Here is a 16,508-nt window from a genome sequence, read left to right on the forward strand (position 1 = left end):
CTGGTTGAACAGGCAGCCCTTCTTCCCAGGAACTCTGGGAACTGCAGCTCTGTGAGGGGAAGAGGGGCTTCTGAACAACTCTCAGCACTTCTCAGGATTCCTTTGGACAAGCCATGACTGTTTAAAGCAGGACACAGCTTTAAATGGGTGGAGAAAATGGGACCTCTCTGCTTTTATCATATGTGGTGGACATGCAAAATAGCAAAGAACGTCTGGGAGATTATATACATATAATGAACTGGGGGGGGGTTATAAAAAAGCCCAGTAGTTTTTCTTTTAGGTATAACTGATGCAGATCTGCCCAGGGATTTTAAAAATCTCTTCATGTTATGCCCAGAAACGGAAGAAGGGCACGATACCAATGAAGAATAGCAGACAAAACTGATAGAATATATAGAAATGGCTAATCTTATGCATAGATAAGGATTTAAAAAATACAAAGAAGATTGGAAAAGATATGTAGAATATTTGAAAAACTATTGTAAACATATTAAAACATTAACAGTATTAGAATAAATCCAGCAGTAAGGAATATTTTGATATCAGATTGGAAAAATGAGATAATAAACGAACCACCTGCCCCTCACTTCCCTCTACAGCACATGCAAACTGCCTTCTTAACTGTTGAACCCACTGCTGGTCTTGTCCCTAACTCTCCGATGGGAGACCCATCGGCTACCCTCAGCTGCTTTAGCTGGCAAGTGGAGTTGTTAAATTAGGGTAGCACAGCTGTTGGGTTAATAAGAGCTTCATTTGTTTAACCTTTCAGTATCTATAAATGCCCCTTAAAAGTAGCTTCTGACTCCTTACTCTTCATCTACCTTTCCCAGCTTTTCACCTCTGCCTAAGATAAACAGACAGAGAATTACCAAAGCCACAGGATCATCATCGAGGCTCGCTCCGTCTTCTGGGTCTGTATCTAAAAAACAGCAACAATACAAAGTTAGAGCAGGCTGAATGCGAGTTGCTGTTAGGAAGGAGGTCTCAAACTGTGAAACTGGGAAATGTACGGTAAATGTGCTGACACTAGGAATTGAAAGCATTCTATGACCAGAGGAGAGGGAGCTGTATAAAACACAAGTCAGTTTACATCGACTTGTACCTTTTCTTCTAATCCGACTGCTGCAATGCACTCTGTGTGGGTCTGGCCTGGAGACTTCAGCTCAGGGCTTTAGCGTTGTGCCCCTTCCTTGGGGTTGCGTGGCTGGCGGCACAGCCCTCATGGCTGTGCATCAGAGGCAGGTTTATTTTGTGGTGTTGATGGCGCAGAAAGCGCTAAAAAAGCTCAACAACAACTTTGGGTGGGTGTTCCCAAAAAAAACAAGTTCTGACACCTCTTTTTCTAGCAAAAAAAAAAGCCCTGCTCTAGCTGGTGCAAAAGGTGGATGGGGACAGATTATTGTCAGCACTTAACTCAGGTGCTCAAAAGTTTACAGTGGCTCAGGTCAGGTTCAAGATTTTGGTCTTAATTTACAGGGCCACTAACACCTCAGATCCAGGACACCTAATCCCTTATACAGGATTGCTGTCCAGCCACTGAGGTTTTTGAGGGAGTCATGGTTACTGGTCCCCCATGGCTCAGATCCACCTGGAGCTGTGCTTTTAGTACTGTAGACCCAATTTTATGGAACTTCCTTCCAGTTGAGGCCAGACAGCCCCTGCCTCCCTGTTGAATGCCAAGTGCCCACTGAAGACTTCTTTATTCCAGCAGGCGCTATAACTGAAGTCTGATTTTACTGTTTGAACATTTACCTTTTATTTTCTTTTTGCTTTTATTAAAAGATTTTCATGCATAAAAAGTACATTCAGTGTCTCTGAATTTCAAATCATAAAGTCATGAAGGTCAGTTACGTTCAGTTTGAGACATCTTTGTTATGGCCATATGGGGCTGGGAGGGAATGAGAAGTGGGGAGACGCAGGGGGGGAAATAGGCATGGGGGGGACAATAAACTTTCATTCTTTTTCATAGTTTATGAGCGGAGCTTCTGGGAGCATCTTGTGGGTAGGAATTTTGATTTTGCTGGTGTAGTGAGAGACCAGAGGAACTTCTACCTTTTCTGTATTGTATTTCTTGCACACCAGTTAGAGACAACTGTAATGAAGTGGTATAGACATTGTTTAAATAAATGATAAACTGTTTTAAGGATTGCAGAACAATATTCATTTTACTTTTTCTTTTGGTCACCCATACCTCAGTCTTCCTTTGACATTAGCAAGCTTCATCAATATTTTTTTATTTAAAAAAATTATTCATAAAATTATACCAAATAAACTTTACAAATGAATCCAACAAAACACGCACATAAAAACATAAATTCCTCAAACATAAATACAAGAAAAGCATTCCTTCCTTCCCACCCTCATACCCCCCTCACACACACACACCACCCTGTGTTGAACTTCCAGCCTTTTTCTGAATTTTTCTGAATTTTTTTATATCTTAGGTCTTATGTATACCTATATCTGTAAATTTTCTTTTCTTTTTTGATTGTTTTTTGAGCCCTTCACCCGTCTGCTAGGAGATCAGCTTTTTCCACATGATTTGCTAAATATTCTTTAAACATTTTCCAATCCTTATCTATTTTTTGCTCAAATAATCCTGTTTTTTGGGCCAAATTATGATATGTTATCAATTTGATTTGCCAATCTTCCTTCCTTGGTACTGAATTACTTTTCCAGTTTTTCACAATGAGAAGTCTGGCAGTTACAGTTGCATACATCATGATAGATCTATCTTTTTCTTTAATTTCTTCATTCAACATTCCTAATAAAAATATTTCAGGATCTAAAGGAGTATTTGAGTATTTTTTTTCATTTCCTTATAGATTTCTTCCCAGAATTTTTTAATTTCTTTGTATTGCCACCATATATGCACAAAAGTTCCGATTTCTTTTTGACACCTCCAGCATATATTACTCATTCCTTAGTATATTTTTGCCATTTTCACTGGGGTGAAATACCACCTGTATTGCATTTTATATATATTTTCTTTCAAATCATAATTAGGTATAAAATTTATATCTCTATTCCATAATTTCTCCCATCTTTCTAACATTATTGTCTTCCCCAAATCCTGCACCCATCTGCTCATTACTTCTTTTATCTGTTCATCTTTTGTTTCCCATTCCAATAACAAATCATAAAGGTTTTTCTATATATTTACTTTTCCCTTCTAATAATATTTTATCAAATTTGGAAGCTTCTTTTTCAAAACCAATTGTTATATCTTTTTGAAATCTTTGCTTAATTTGAAAATATTGTAGCCAAACATTTAAATATGATTTTATCTCCTCATATTCTTTTAATTTTAATTTTCCATATACCTCCTCTAATAATACCTTATACGTTGCCCAATTATTTTCCATATTCCTTCTTTTTACGGCCACTATTTCCACAGGTGATGTCCATCATGGCATCTTTGGCTCCAATATACCTTGGTATTTCCCCCCCCCCCCAATATTTTGTATAATAATTTCTTATAATATTGTTTGTAAAATTACTATGCTTTTTAAATTTTCCTTCCAATAAATACATATGCCAGCCGAAGGCTAATCCCATCAATATATTGTGTGCTACAAGATGGCGCTTCTATATGCACTGTAAAGGCGCTTCTTGGAGTGCCAGTCAGATATGCTGCAGCTGCTGGGCTGCCCTCATTCACATGCCTGCCCTCTTCAGAGGCTCCCCATTTCTGCAGGGTAACAGTAGAAGAATCATGCAGAGCAGAAGAGAGGCACTGAACCCTTCTCTCCGCACAGCACCAGTTACTCTTGTCTGGTATTGGAAGGAAAGAGATGCTTACTGGCCAGAGCAAAAGACATGGGGAAGAAATGCATGGAAGAGGGGTAAGGCTCTCCCCTGCCTCTACCTGCTGACATCACATTTAGCTTGGTCCTCAGAGAGGTGTGCGTACAAGGCAATATCCACCCGTTCTTGTTGGTCTCCAGTATTCTGTGGTCAAAGAATTCTCTCTACCTCTCTATTCTGCCGTGGTCAGCACCCCCATGCAAGTACTGTGACCAGTTCTGGGCACCACAATATAAGAAGGATATTGACAAGCCAGAACGTGGGTTAGAAAGATGATCAAGGGTCTGGAAACCAAGCCTTATGAGGAACGGTTGAGGGAGTTGGGTATGTTTAGCCTGGGAAAGAGGAGACTGAGAGGAGATATAGCCATCTTCCAATAGGGCTGTCACATGGAAGATGGAGCAAGCTTGTTTTCTCCTGCTCTGGAGAGTAGGACTTGAACCAATGGCTTCAAGCTATAACGAAGGAGATTCTGACTAAACATTATGAAGAACTTTCAGTAGGTAAGAGCTTTTTGACAGTAGAATTGTCTCCTTTTGAAGGTGGTAGACTCTCCTTCATTAGAGATTTTTAAGCAGAGGTTGGACAACCTTCTGTCATGAATACTTTACTTGAGATTTCTGCATTGCAGTGTGTTGGGCTAGATGACCCTTGCTGTCCCTTCCAGCATCCCCTTCTCCCATACAATCCAGTGCTTCTGACCAGCACGAATGCCTGACTCACCTTCCAGATCATTTTTGCAGAGAATGATGCGTCTACAAGCGAGCTCATGATTGTTGCAGAACTGCCTCATCAGCACCGTAGCAGTTTTGATGTTCACCTTCCCATAAAATTTCTCTCGGAGTCGACGAACACTTTTCTCCAGCTGCACCAGAAGTGAAAGATCACAGTTAGTCAGTTGGTCAAGGGAGAAATAGAAAAAGCTTGCATAGCTTAGCCAGGGTTGTTTCTAAAGTCCACTCCTTTCACTGGGGCCAAACTAGATGTGACACAAAACCCATCTTTAACAATTACATCAGGTTTGAAACAAACAATTGTGTGTGTGAGTCATTTAACACTTTCATCCCAGGCTGTGGCAATTACAAACCCCATTCCCACATCTTTAGTGGAGAAATAACGAAGGCCCAAAAGAAAATTGGGAGGCGAGGTGCGCTGAGCCGCAGTAGCTCTGCTGATGGACAGCAGGAGAGTCAGCAGCAATGCTGTTACCCACCCTCCTTGGCTGCAAGGCACTTTGCGCCCGGCTGCAGTAGCGCCACTACTGGGTCACATCTGACTTGGCGGTGGAGAGCATCTCACATCGGCCCCAGCAAGGCACACCCGTCCCCAGCAGCTCTGCCTCCATTGCCGAGTCAGGCCTGACCCAGTGGCAGAGAGCGGTCAGCAGCTTCCCATTGTTATAAATATATATAAATATATTTCAGGCAATCGCCTGAGAGGGGGAAACTGCCAAAACCCCACTTTGGAAAAGAACTCGCTGATGCATAAATAAAACTAAATCACTTGAATAAATCTCACCTCTCTCACCTCTATCACCCCACCCCGGGAAACATAAGCAACCCATCAAGTTCCATTCCTACATAATTGCTCACCCAGACACTCTTTATTTTACAAAACCAGTTCCACTAACCCTCCCAGACACTCATGTTACCCTGAGGAGTCATTTCCCTATACATATGCTAAAACAATGTACTGTATACATAAGTGTTTTTAGGTTGTATCTGCCCAACTTAGATGGTTGACAGTTGATCTGTGTGTGAATTGCATCTGTCTCAGAATGTATCTACTTATGCTAAACCCCAATGTATCAGTTTTATAAACTCTTCTGCTTAGCAATGTTCTACTTTAAATGACCTTCGTTGCTTTTAGTTAAAATTAAATATATTAGAAATTGACTTTAATGTATCCTGTTTAATTGTTATTCCCAGGTGTACCTGCGTATCTGTAGAAAATTATACCTTTTATAAAAGGTAAAGGGGCCCCTGACCATCAGGTCCAGTCGTGTCTGACTCTGGGGTTGCAGCGCTCATCTCGCTCTATAGGCCGAGGGAGCCGGCATTTGTCCGCAGACAGCTTCCGGGTCATGTGGCCAGCATGGCAAAGCCGCTTCTGGCAAACCAGAACAGCACACGGAAACGCTGTTTACCTTCCCGCTGTAGCGGTTCCTATTTATCTACTTGCATTTTTGACGTGCTTTCGAACTGCTAGGTGGGCAGGAGCTGGGACCGAGCAACGGGAGCTCACCCCGTTGCAGGGATTCGAACCGCCAACCTTCTGATCAGCAAGCCCTAGACTCTGTGGTTTAACCCACAGCTCCAAGTGGGTATAAGTAACCCCAATTTATGTACTTCTTGTTCAACGATTTATGATTTCCTGTTTTCTGTACGATTTTATGATTTCTTATTCATTTTATGATTTCTTGTTCATGTACCTATCATTTGATCTTATGTAACTTTTATGAGATGTATGTTAATTGAATTAGCCAAGTGTATATATTCAGGACTCACTTCCCTTAACATTTTTACATCGTATCATCCAGTTAATTTTCACACAAACAGAACTCAGTGTACACACCATCTCCCATTAATCCGAAGTTTTATAATTGGCATTGCTCCCTAAAGATTTCATTTCATTCCCATAAAAAACCTTATTTTATCACTCTACCACACAATCAGGAATTAAATCCATCTCCCTGAAAACCGTTCCAGTTTCAGGAATACAAGAAAACAGCTACCCCTTCTGTGTCTGTAAGGAACGACAGGTGAACTCCACAAATAGACAAACATACCATAACAAAGAGACTTTTATCAAATGACACACATACCAATGCAAAATAGACAGGATCACCACAAATGGAGTGACATTTCCAGAGATTCACACTGAAAGGAATTTACCAATATCCTGTAATTTGAAATTGTTAATCTTTGCAAAGTACTCTGTTCACTGCCAATGTTAATTCCCCCCCCCCCCGCTCTTTTGACACCATGTACTTACATGTAAGCCCAAAGGTATATAAGTGAAAATGTTCTTTTGTTCGGGGTTCCTCTTTCCATTCTTGCCTTGGGGGGGGGGACCTCTGTTCAAACAGACCTTTATTTTTTAATAAATCACTCTTTGCTTTACTCTTATCCCTGGTTTGGTCTTTGTCATTTTTCCCGACCAAAGGAGCCTTAGGTTACAAACAAGGAGCTCCTTAGAGGATTCGAGTCCTCCCTATGAGGCTGAATCCCCTTTTGGGGGGGAAATTATTTACTTATTTCACCTGCCCCTCTCCGACCCTGAACTGTGGCATGCAGGAGGGTGCTGTCCACGCCCTGCCCCCCTTGGGGCTCCACTGCTGTACTCGAAACCTGATAGTAGACAGATACACACACACACACACACACACACACACACACACAAACACACACGATGGATGGCTTGCCTAGCCACCCTTCATCTGAATATCACAGGGCGGTTCACAAATAAAAATACAAAATGAAAATACAAAATAAATAACAAAACAAAAACAAGCCAATAATCCTGCTCCCACAAACACATTTAAAAGGCCTGATTAAAGATAAATATTTTCACCTGGCAAGTAATGAAGGCCCCAGGCGAGCCTTATCACTAGGCAGGCAAGTGAGGGCAACTTTATTTGAGACTGCATCAGCATTGCACAATGGACACTCCCTCTACCTTTGCCCCATGCCTTCAGTTTGCACAAGATAAACATGACCCCAAGGGTCTCCATGACACCATCCTCATGCAATGGCAGAGGGAAATGGCTCACAGTTTGCTGAAGCTCTTAGAAATGGAACATGTGGCAACCACACTATATTGGGTAGAGAGGAATGTCATGCTGAGGCTCTATTCCTTTTCTGCAGATAAGTTCCCTGCCCTTAAATATATGCTGTGCTGGTGGCTCTTTTGCCCATGCCAGATGTTTCCATTTCTAATGAAACCAAAAGGTCTGGAGGTGGGATTTGCATTTGAGAAATTTGCATTTGAGACTATTTGCATTTGAGAAATTTGTCCGTGCAAGATTAGAGATTAGCCTGGGTACTGCCAGTCCTGGTACTGGGAAGGCAGCAGAAATTCAGCTTTCCTTGGTGAATGATTTACAGTAGATTGGTTTTTGTCAGCATGCAGGACACCCAGCTGCCTCTCACACGCCACCAAGGAGAGGGAGCTGCATTCTGAGGCACCTTTGCCTTGTTAGGGAAATTAATGCCATGTCATTATAAAATCATAGGAATAGGTGCATTTAAACATACCATATACATGTCCAGAAAACAGCCAACTCCCTGCAATAGGTAATGCAATAGGAACCCTTCTGCAAATGGTCTTGGGCCTATGCAACATAACACAAAGTATCCAGATGTGCCTATTTACAGTGGATATTTTCACTTAGCCTTGTTTCTCCATGAATCAACCCATTTATTGATGAAATATAACTTTCACCAGTGTTATAAGAACACTAAGGTATCAAATACCTTACCTGGCTTGAGAGCAGTACATGTGAAAAGGATCTAGGAGTTTTTGTTGACCACAAACTTGACATGAGTCAGCAGTGTGATGCAGCAGCTAAAAAAGCCAATGCAATTCTGGGCTGCATCAATAGGAGTATAGCATCTAGATCAAGGGAAGTAATGGTACCACTGTATTCTGCTCTGGTCAGACCTCACCTGGAGTACTGTGTCCAGTTCTGGGCACCACAGTTCAAGAAGGATACTGATAAGCTGGAACGTGTCCAGAAGAGGGCAACCAAAATGGTCAAAGGCCTGGAAACGATGCCTTATGAGGAACGGCTTAGGGAGCTGGGTATGTTTAGCCTGGAGAAGAGAAGGTTAAGGGGTGATATGATAACCATGTTCAAATATATAAAAGGATGTCATATAAAGGAGGGAGAAAGGTTGTTTTCTGCTGCTCCAGAGAAGCGGACACGGAGCAACGGATTCAAACTACAAGAAAGAAAATTCCACCTAAACATTAGGAAGAACTTCCTGACAGTAAGAGCTGTTCGGCAGTGGAATTTGCTGCCAAGGAGTGTGGTGGAGTCTCCTTCTTTGGAGGTCTTTAAGCAGAGGCTTGACAGCCATCTGTCAGGAATGCTTTGATGGTGTTTCCTGCTTGGCAGGGGGTTGGACTGGATGGCCCTTGTGGTCTCTTCCAACTCTATGATTCTATGATTCTATGAAATATAGAATAAATGTTCATAAATGCACAAGGTAAACACACATGTCTGAAATAGTACAGGAGAGCAATCCTGAAGCTTATCTTGACTCTTAATAACCCCAAATATTTCCACCGTCCCTCACACCAAGTGGTGGGCTGGACTATATATTGGGGGGGGGGGAACGAATTCCTATGTCCTACAAATCACCCAGAGATGCATTTTAAATAAAAGGACACATTCTACTCATGTAAAAACACACTGATTCCTGGACTGTCCGTGGCCCAGATTGAGAAGGCGATTGGGCGATTGTTGCCTACCCCTGAGCTAAACACTCAGAGTTCTGTGATGTATGTATGATGCTTTTAGGGTGATCTTTGTTGGGCAATGTCTAAAGTCTTTAAAGGTTCATGCACACTTTGTTCTTGGTCTCTCATCTCCTTGCAAGGGGGGTAGGGACTCTGTCGCAACAGAAAAATAAAGATCTGCCTTGCTTTCACTGGATCCTGCCTCCATCCATTGTTCTCTGACCAATCATAGAATTAGGGACTCGTAGGGAGTTGGGCAACAAAAGCCAAGCCCCGGACAGAAGTGCAGGCCGAGCTGAGGGAAACTCGGGTTTAATGAAGCACAGAGTGGTTGAGATGCCTGTGATAGTGGGGCCATATGGCCAATCCCAACCCAGTTGCTTTGACAGAGTGAAAATGGGCTTTGTGATGGGCTTTGCTGTGGTATGGCAGCAGGTGCACCGTTCGGCACATTTTCTTGTCTCAGGTTTGGCATGAGAGGGCGAGAACTGATGGGTGGTACTGGCAAAACCATGGTGCAGAGTGGTGGAACTTTTGGGACAATTATGGCAATTGGCATGGGAATCCGCTGTTAATGTTACTTTTCTATCACAAAGACCAATGCCTCTGCAAGTTGGAAGTTCTGCTATTTAGTAGAGTAAAAATCTCTGCACCAAGATTGAATAATACATCAAAATAAGTTTTGGCCTTTATTGCTGCAGCAAGAGTTTGTAAATCTTTTTCTCCATAACAAAAGTGGCAAAGGCAGTGGAGATTTAGAAGCAATGGAATCTCTGTATACAATGAATCTCTGTGGATGTGACCTCAAATAAATGATCACTTATAGGAATCATTAAAAAAAAACCCAAGCCCCATTTTTTCTACATCACCAGTAAAACATGTGCTAAATAGTACAGAGAGCAATAGAGCAACCATGCCTGACCCCTAGGCAGCCTTGAGACTCCTCTAGTCACAAAGCAGGAAATCCATAACTATCCAAGCAGACTTGTCAAAAGAGCAGATATCTATGCATAATCTGTGAAAATGGGTTCTGGAGTCAAGATAGTCACTGTTTCAAAGGAATGGCCCAGACAGGCCAGGAGAAGGCAATCAGTAAACATCATCTGATATCTTGACAGACAGGAGACAAGCCATACATTCAAATTTCTGTTGCAGACCGCCTCTTTCTGTGATGCTTGTATAATGCTTTTGGGTAGTCTTTGGGCAATTTCTGAAGCCTTTAAAAGCTGTTACACACCTTTGTTCTGGGTCCTCACCTCCAAGCAATCGGGGTGGGGTGGGTTAGGGTGACTCTGAAAAATCTTCCTTGCTTTCAATTGGTTCCTCTCTCCATACTATCTTCTCTGACTGATAATAAACTTAGCGGATACTTGGTCCCTTAAAGGGGAAGTTGGGCTGTAAAAGCCAAACCCCATTTTTCTGTAACCGCCTTGCTTCCAAATAATGGTTCTCCATGGCTGCCATTTAGCATTGTGTGTGAAAGAAGCCAGTGAGCCAACCTTTTCTGCTTGTAGGTATTTGAACAGCTGAACACTCCATACAGCTAATAAACATAGTCAAACAGTAGTTTTGCATTCCAAGCGTTCATAATTTCTTGTTGCTAACACATGAGCTTTCAAAGTTATATGATCAACACCCCTCAGTCAACACCCCTTGCACAGCAAGAAAAAGCTAAAGGGGCTGAAAAGTTGCAAAGCTTACTGGTGACTGTTTCCCCAGCACTATTGGCTCAAAAACTGGTTGGTAATACTGGTAGTTGTTATATGATTTCTAAGGTCCCCCCCCCAAAAAAAAACATTCATAAATGTACAAGGCAAACACATACATAAGTATATAAGCCACGTGTCTGAAATAGTACAGGAGAGCAATCCTGAAGTCATTTTGACTCTCCCAAATTGACCTCAAATATTTTTCTGCAAGGAGGAAGAAATGAGAAAGCCTCTCCATTGTCTTTTGCTTACCTGTCTTGAGGGTGTATTTGTGTATGAATAGGGTGCGCCTGTGACCTGGATACAGGAATTAAAAAATATTTACCATCACAAAAGAATAGCCAGGCTGCCCAGGTAAAGCAATCAGTGACCATTAATAGGTATCCAGGCAGACAGGATTTCTGCTGTAGACCACCTCCTTCTGTGATGTATGTATGATGTTTTTTGGGGTGGTCTTGTGCACCATTGTTTTGGGTTCTCTCCTCCCTCCTGCATGTGGTGAGTGGGGACCCTGTTGCAACAGTTAATAAAGATCAGGTTTACTAGCTGCTTTGCTTCTCAATATAGTCTGGTTGGCCTCTGTTACTTTCTCCTACTGATAGGGCACTTAAGGTGCCCTAGGCTCTTGGACAAAAGTGGAAAGGACCTAACAGAAGCAGAAGACATCAAGAAGAGGTGGCAAGAATACACAGAGGAATTATACCAGAAAGATATGGAGGCCTTGTACACCACAGGTAGTGTGGTTGCTGACCTTGAGCCTGACATCCTGGAAAGTGAAGTCAAATGGGCCTTAGAAAGCACTGCTAATAACAAGGCCAGTGGAAGTGATGATATTCCAGCTGAACTATTCAAAATTTTAAAAGATGATGCTGTTAAGGTACTACACTCAATATGCCAGCAAGTTTGGAAAACTCAGCAGTGGCCAGAGGATTGGAGAAGATCAGTCTACATCCCAATCCCAAAGAAGGGCAGTGCCAAAGAATGCTCCAACTACTGCACAATTGTGCTCATTTCACACACTAGCAAGGTTATGCTTAAAATTCTACAAGGCAGGCTTAAGCAGTATGTGGACCGAGAACTCCCAGAAATGCAAGCTGGATTTCGAAGGGGCAGAGGAACCAGAGACCAAATTGCAAACATGCGCTGGATTATGGAGAAAGCTAGAGAGTTCCAAAAAAAATCTACAGTGGTACCTCAGTTTAAGTACACAATTAGTTCTGGAAGTCTGTACTTAACCTGAAGCGTACTTAACCTGAAGCGAACTTTCCCATTGAAAGTAATGGAAAGTGGATTAATCCGTTCCAGTCAGGTCCGCGGAGTACTTAAACTGAAAATACTCGAACCGAAGTGTACTTAAACCAAGGTATGACTGTACTTCTGCTTCACTGACTACGCAAAAGCCTTTGACTGTGTCGACCACAGCAAACTATGGCAAGTTCTTAAAGAAATGGGAGTGCCTGATCACCTTATCTGTCTCCTGAGAAATCTCTGTGTGGGACAAGAAGCTACAGTTAGAACTGGATATGAAATACAGTATATTCCTGCGTATAAGACTACTTTTTAACCCAGGAAAATCTTCTCAAAAGTCAGGGGTCGTCTTATACCCCGGGTCGTATTTCTTATACAGTGAGTATATCCCAAACTCTATATTTTAACTGGAAAAGTTGGGGGTCGTCTTATACGCCCAGTCGTCTTATACGCCGTAACTGATTGGTTCAAAATTGGGAAAGGAGTACGACAGGGCTGTATATTGTCTTCCTGCTTATTTAACTTATATGCAGAATTCATCATGCGAAAGGCTGGACTGGATGAATCCCAAGCCAGAATTAAGATTGCCGGAAGAAATATCAACAACCTCAGATATGCTGATGACACAACCTTGACAGCAGAAAGTGAGGAGGAATTAAAGAACCTTTTAATAAGGGTGAAAGAGGAGACTGCAAAATATGGTCTGAAGCTCAACATCAAAAAAACCAAGATCATGGCCACTGGTCCCATCACCTCCTGGCAAATTTGTTGTTGTTGTTTAGTCGTTTAGTCGTGTCCGACTCTTCGTGACCCCATGGACCATAGCACGCCAGGCACTCCTGTCTTGCACTGCCTCCCGCAGTTTGGTCAAACTCATGTTCGTAGCTTCGAGAACACTGTCCAACCATCTTGTCCTCTGTCGTCCCCTTCTCCTAGTGCCCTCAATCTTTCCCAACATCAGGGTCTTTTCCAAGGATTCTTCTCTTCTCATGAGGTGGCCAAAGTATTGGAGCCTCAGCTTCACGATCTGTCCTTCCAGGGAGCACTCAGGGCTGATTTCCTTAAGAATGGATAGGTTTGATCTTCTTGCAGTCCATGGGACTCTCAAGAGTCTCCTCCAGCACCACAATTCAAAAGCATCAATTCTTCGGCGATCAGCCTTCTTTATGGTCCAGCTCTCACTTCCATACATCACTACTGGGAAAACCATAGCTTTAACTATACGGACCTTTGTAGGCAAGGTGATGTCTCTGCTTTTTAAGATGCTGTCTAGGTTTGTCATTGCTTTTCTCCCAAGAAGCAGGCGTCTTTTAATTTCGTGACTTCTGTCACCATCTGCAGTGATCAAGGAGCCCAAGAAAGTAAAATCTCTCACTGCCTCCATTTCTTCCCCTTCTATTTGCCAGGAGGTGATGGGACCAGTGGCCATGATCTTGGTTTTTTTGATGTTGAGCTTCAGACCATATTTTGCGCTCTCCTCTTTCACCCTCATTAAAAGGTTCTTTAATTCCTCCTCGCTTTCTGCCATCAAGGTTGTGTCATCTGCATATCTGTCCTGGCAAATAGAAGGGGGGAAATGGAGGCAGTGAGAGATTTTACTTTCTTGGGTTCCATGATCACTGCAGATGGTGACAGCAGTCACAAAATTAAAAGACGCCTGCTTCTTGGGAGAAAAGCAATGACAAACCTAGACAGCATCTTAAAAAGCAGAGACATCACCTTGCCCACAAAGGTCCATATAGTTAAAGCTATGGTTTTCCCAGTAGTGATGTATGGAAGTGAGAGCTGGACCATAAAGAAGGCTGATCACCGAAGGATTGATGCTTTTGAATTATGGTGCTGGAGGAGACTCTTGAGAGTCCCATGGACTGCAAGAAGATCAAACCTATCCATTCTGAAGGAAATCAGCCCTGAGTGCTCACTGGAAGGACAGATCCTGAAGCTGAGGCTCCAATACTTTGGCCACCTCATGAGAAGAGAAGACTCCCTTGAAAAACCCCTGATGCTGGGAAAGATTGAGGGCACAAGGTGAAGGGGACGACAGAGGACGAGATAGTTGGACAGTGTTCTCGAAGCTACCAACATGAGTTTGACCAAACTGCGGGAGGCAGTGGAAGACAGGAGTGCCTGGCGTGCTCTGGTCCATGGGGTCACAAAAAGTCGGACACCACTAAACAACTAAACAGCAACAACATAGGCTCTTGAATACCCCATAAGGGCAAAAGAGCAGTTTTTTTCTTATAACAGTGTGAAAGCAGAGGTTTTGCCATTTCTCTCCTTTCCCTGAAATCATGTCACCCCACTCCATCCTTGCAGTAGCCATCTACTAAGCTTAAAATAAACTTGAAGGATCTAATCCTCATTCTAAAACTCTAGTCATGGGGCAATGCCATACAACGAGTTTTTGCACATTTGGTTCACCACTTCCTCAAGGCTGTGTTTGTGTTGCAAATACCTTGCAATTTTAAATTTTTGAGGGCAGGCCTACTTGTTATGAGGCAAAGATGTGATTCCTAACCTTGCTTATAATATTAACGCAGGAGCACTCACAGAATAGAATCACAGAATCATAGTGTTGGAAGAGACCACAAGGGTCATCCAGTCCAATCCCCTGCCAAGCAGGAAACACCATCAAAGCATTCCTGACAGATGGCTGTCAAGCCTCCTCTTAAATACCACTTTATAATATGATCATGTGACATCCACAAAGTATAAAACAATGCAGCTCAGCATCATTACCAAACAATTTTTTCACAATCAAGCCTCAGGCAGGCTTATCATTTTTTGATTTTGTTTGTTGAGCAGCCATCTAGTAAGATATAATTTGCATCTTAACTGATACTTTTATCCATTTTTAGAAACATGTACATTGGCATTTCTGCTGTTCCAAAAGCATTTCAAAATATTGAAATTATTGTTTGCCAGATTTCCATGTTTTGACAACTGATGTCTTTTCATCTTGTTTGGGGGCAACATTGGAATCTGAAAGCTTCTCACCACAGATCAAATACATAGGCTGAGAGATGTTTCCATCTCCAGTCCATGTAAAACCATGTAAAGCTCAGATAGCTAGCCACATATTGTGGGGAGGCTTGCTTGGTGTCAAATTTAAAAAGTCTTCTCTAGCACGCTATTTGAATGGTATTCTGGATCACAGCTAGGATTTTCCTCAGTATTACTTGATGCTGTCTCTCATTTTGAAATATATATCAGCCACCAGCCCTAGATCTAGATATATGGGGCAGAATGCAGTTATCATTAATGGGGAGAATCTCAGTGATAAAAATGAATATTCTCCCCAAAATGTTTTTATTCCAAACAATTCCAATACTTAATGACACATGATAAAAGTGACCTATGTTGGAAATGTAAGGAAGCAACTGGCACATTTCATCATTCAGGTGGCAGCACAAAAATGGAGAACAGATGCAGTACCATCACGAGAAGACTGGCACCTTAAAATATGTATTAGATTATATAGAACTCGCCAGCATGACAAACAGATTAAGAAAGATGAGAAGTATGGGCTGCTTCTCCGCTGGTCCCCCGCCCGCGCCAGGCAGTTTTAAACAGAGGTACGTCGTCATCTGCCCACAGCTGTTGGCCACTGCAGCTACTGCTAAATGGAGCCTCCAGGTTCGAAGGCAGTGTACCTCTGAACACCAGGTTGGGGGGGCGGGAGGCGACTAGAGGATGGTTGCTTCTTCATGCCTGACTTGTGGGCTGCTTAAGTGCTGGAGGCGAAGGCCCTTTGGTCTGACTTCCCCAGAGCTCCCCGTCCCCTTCCTGTCACCTTAGGGTCGTTTGCAAGCCGCTTTCTCGCCCCTGGCGGCGGCGGGTCCCTCATCCCTGGCGGGTGCTCTGCCCCAGCTCGGGGGGTGTTTCTTCTCCCTCCCTCCTTCGGGGGCCACGAAGGGCGGCGACGCCTACCTCCACTTCGTCCTGCCTTCCCCGCTGCATCGTGCCCGCCAGGGATGCTGCGCCCGCCGCTGCGGGGTTCGAGGGGGCGACGGAGGAGGGCGAAGCCGAAGCGCGCGCACCCCAGCCCGCCGCCGCCGCCGCTTTCACTTTCGCTCTGCGCGGCGCTGAGAGCCCGCCCCGCAGCAGAGCCGGCCGGGGAGCTGCCCGCTTCCCCGGCGCCAGGAGATCGCGCTGGCGAGGCGGGTTGTGTCTTCGGCCACCTGGGGTGGTTTCTTGAGAGAAGGAAAGGTACTTTGAACCCACCTACCCCGCTGCAACTCGCCGCGAATGAAGAGGAGGGAGGGCGGCCCGCAACTCCTC

At 43.4% G+C, this 16,508-nt stretch overlaps 1 protein-coding gene and 1 pseudogene across 4 annotated transcripts in view; one reads left to right on the forward strand and one right to left on the reverse strand.

The window, feature by feature from the left end:
* The window catches only part of SHFL (shiftless antiviral inhibitor of ribosomal frameshifting), a 31,309-nt gene extending 15,005 nt beyond the window's left edge, over positions 1-16,304 (reverse strand). For 2 of the 4 annotated variants that reach the window (XM_088658647.1, XM_035102869.3), the window contains exons 1-3: positions 16,158-16,304; positions 4,531-4,672; positions 870-919 (exon numbers count right to left, since the gene is read on the reverse strand). In XM_088658647.1, the coding sequence (XP_088514773.1) occupies positions 870-919; positions 4,531-4,672; positions 16,158-16,187 (222 nt within the window). In that variant the 5' untranslated portion in view covers positions 16,188-16,304. Of the gene's footprint in view, positions 1-869; positions 920-4,530; positions 4,673-6,801; positions 7,332-16,157 lie in introns of those variants that run through there. The other 2 variants (XM_088658649.1, XM_088658648.1) reach the window with 1 other exon arrangement.
* On the forward strand, positions 9,607-9,862 carry LOC118078865 (reactive oxygen species modulator 1 pseudogene; annotated as a pseudogene).
* Positions 16,305-16,508: the final 204 nt, after the last annotated feature.

Source organism: Zootoca vivipara, chromosome 15 (genome assembly GCF_965207765.1).
Source record: "Zootoca vivipara chromosome 15, rZooViv2.hap1.1, whole genome shotgun sequence".
Lineage (NCBI taxonomy): Eukaryota > Metazoa > Chordata > Lepidosauria > Squamata > Lacertidae > Zootoca > Zootoca vivipara.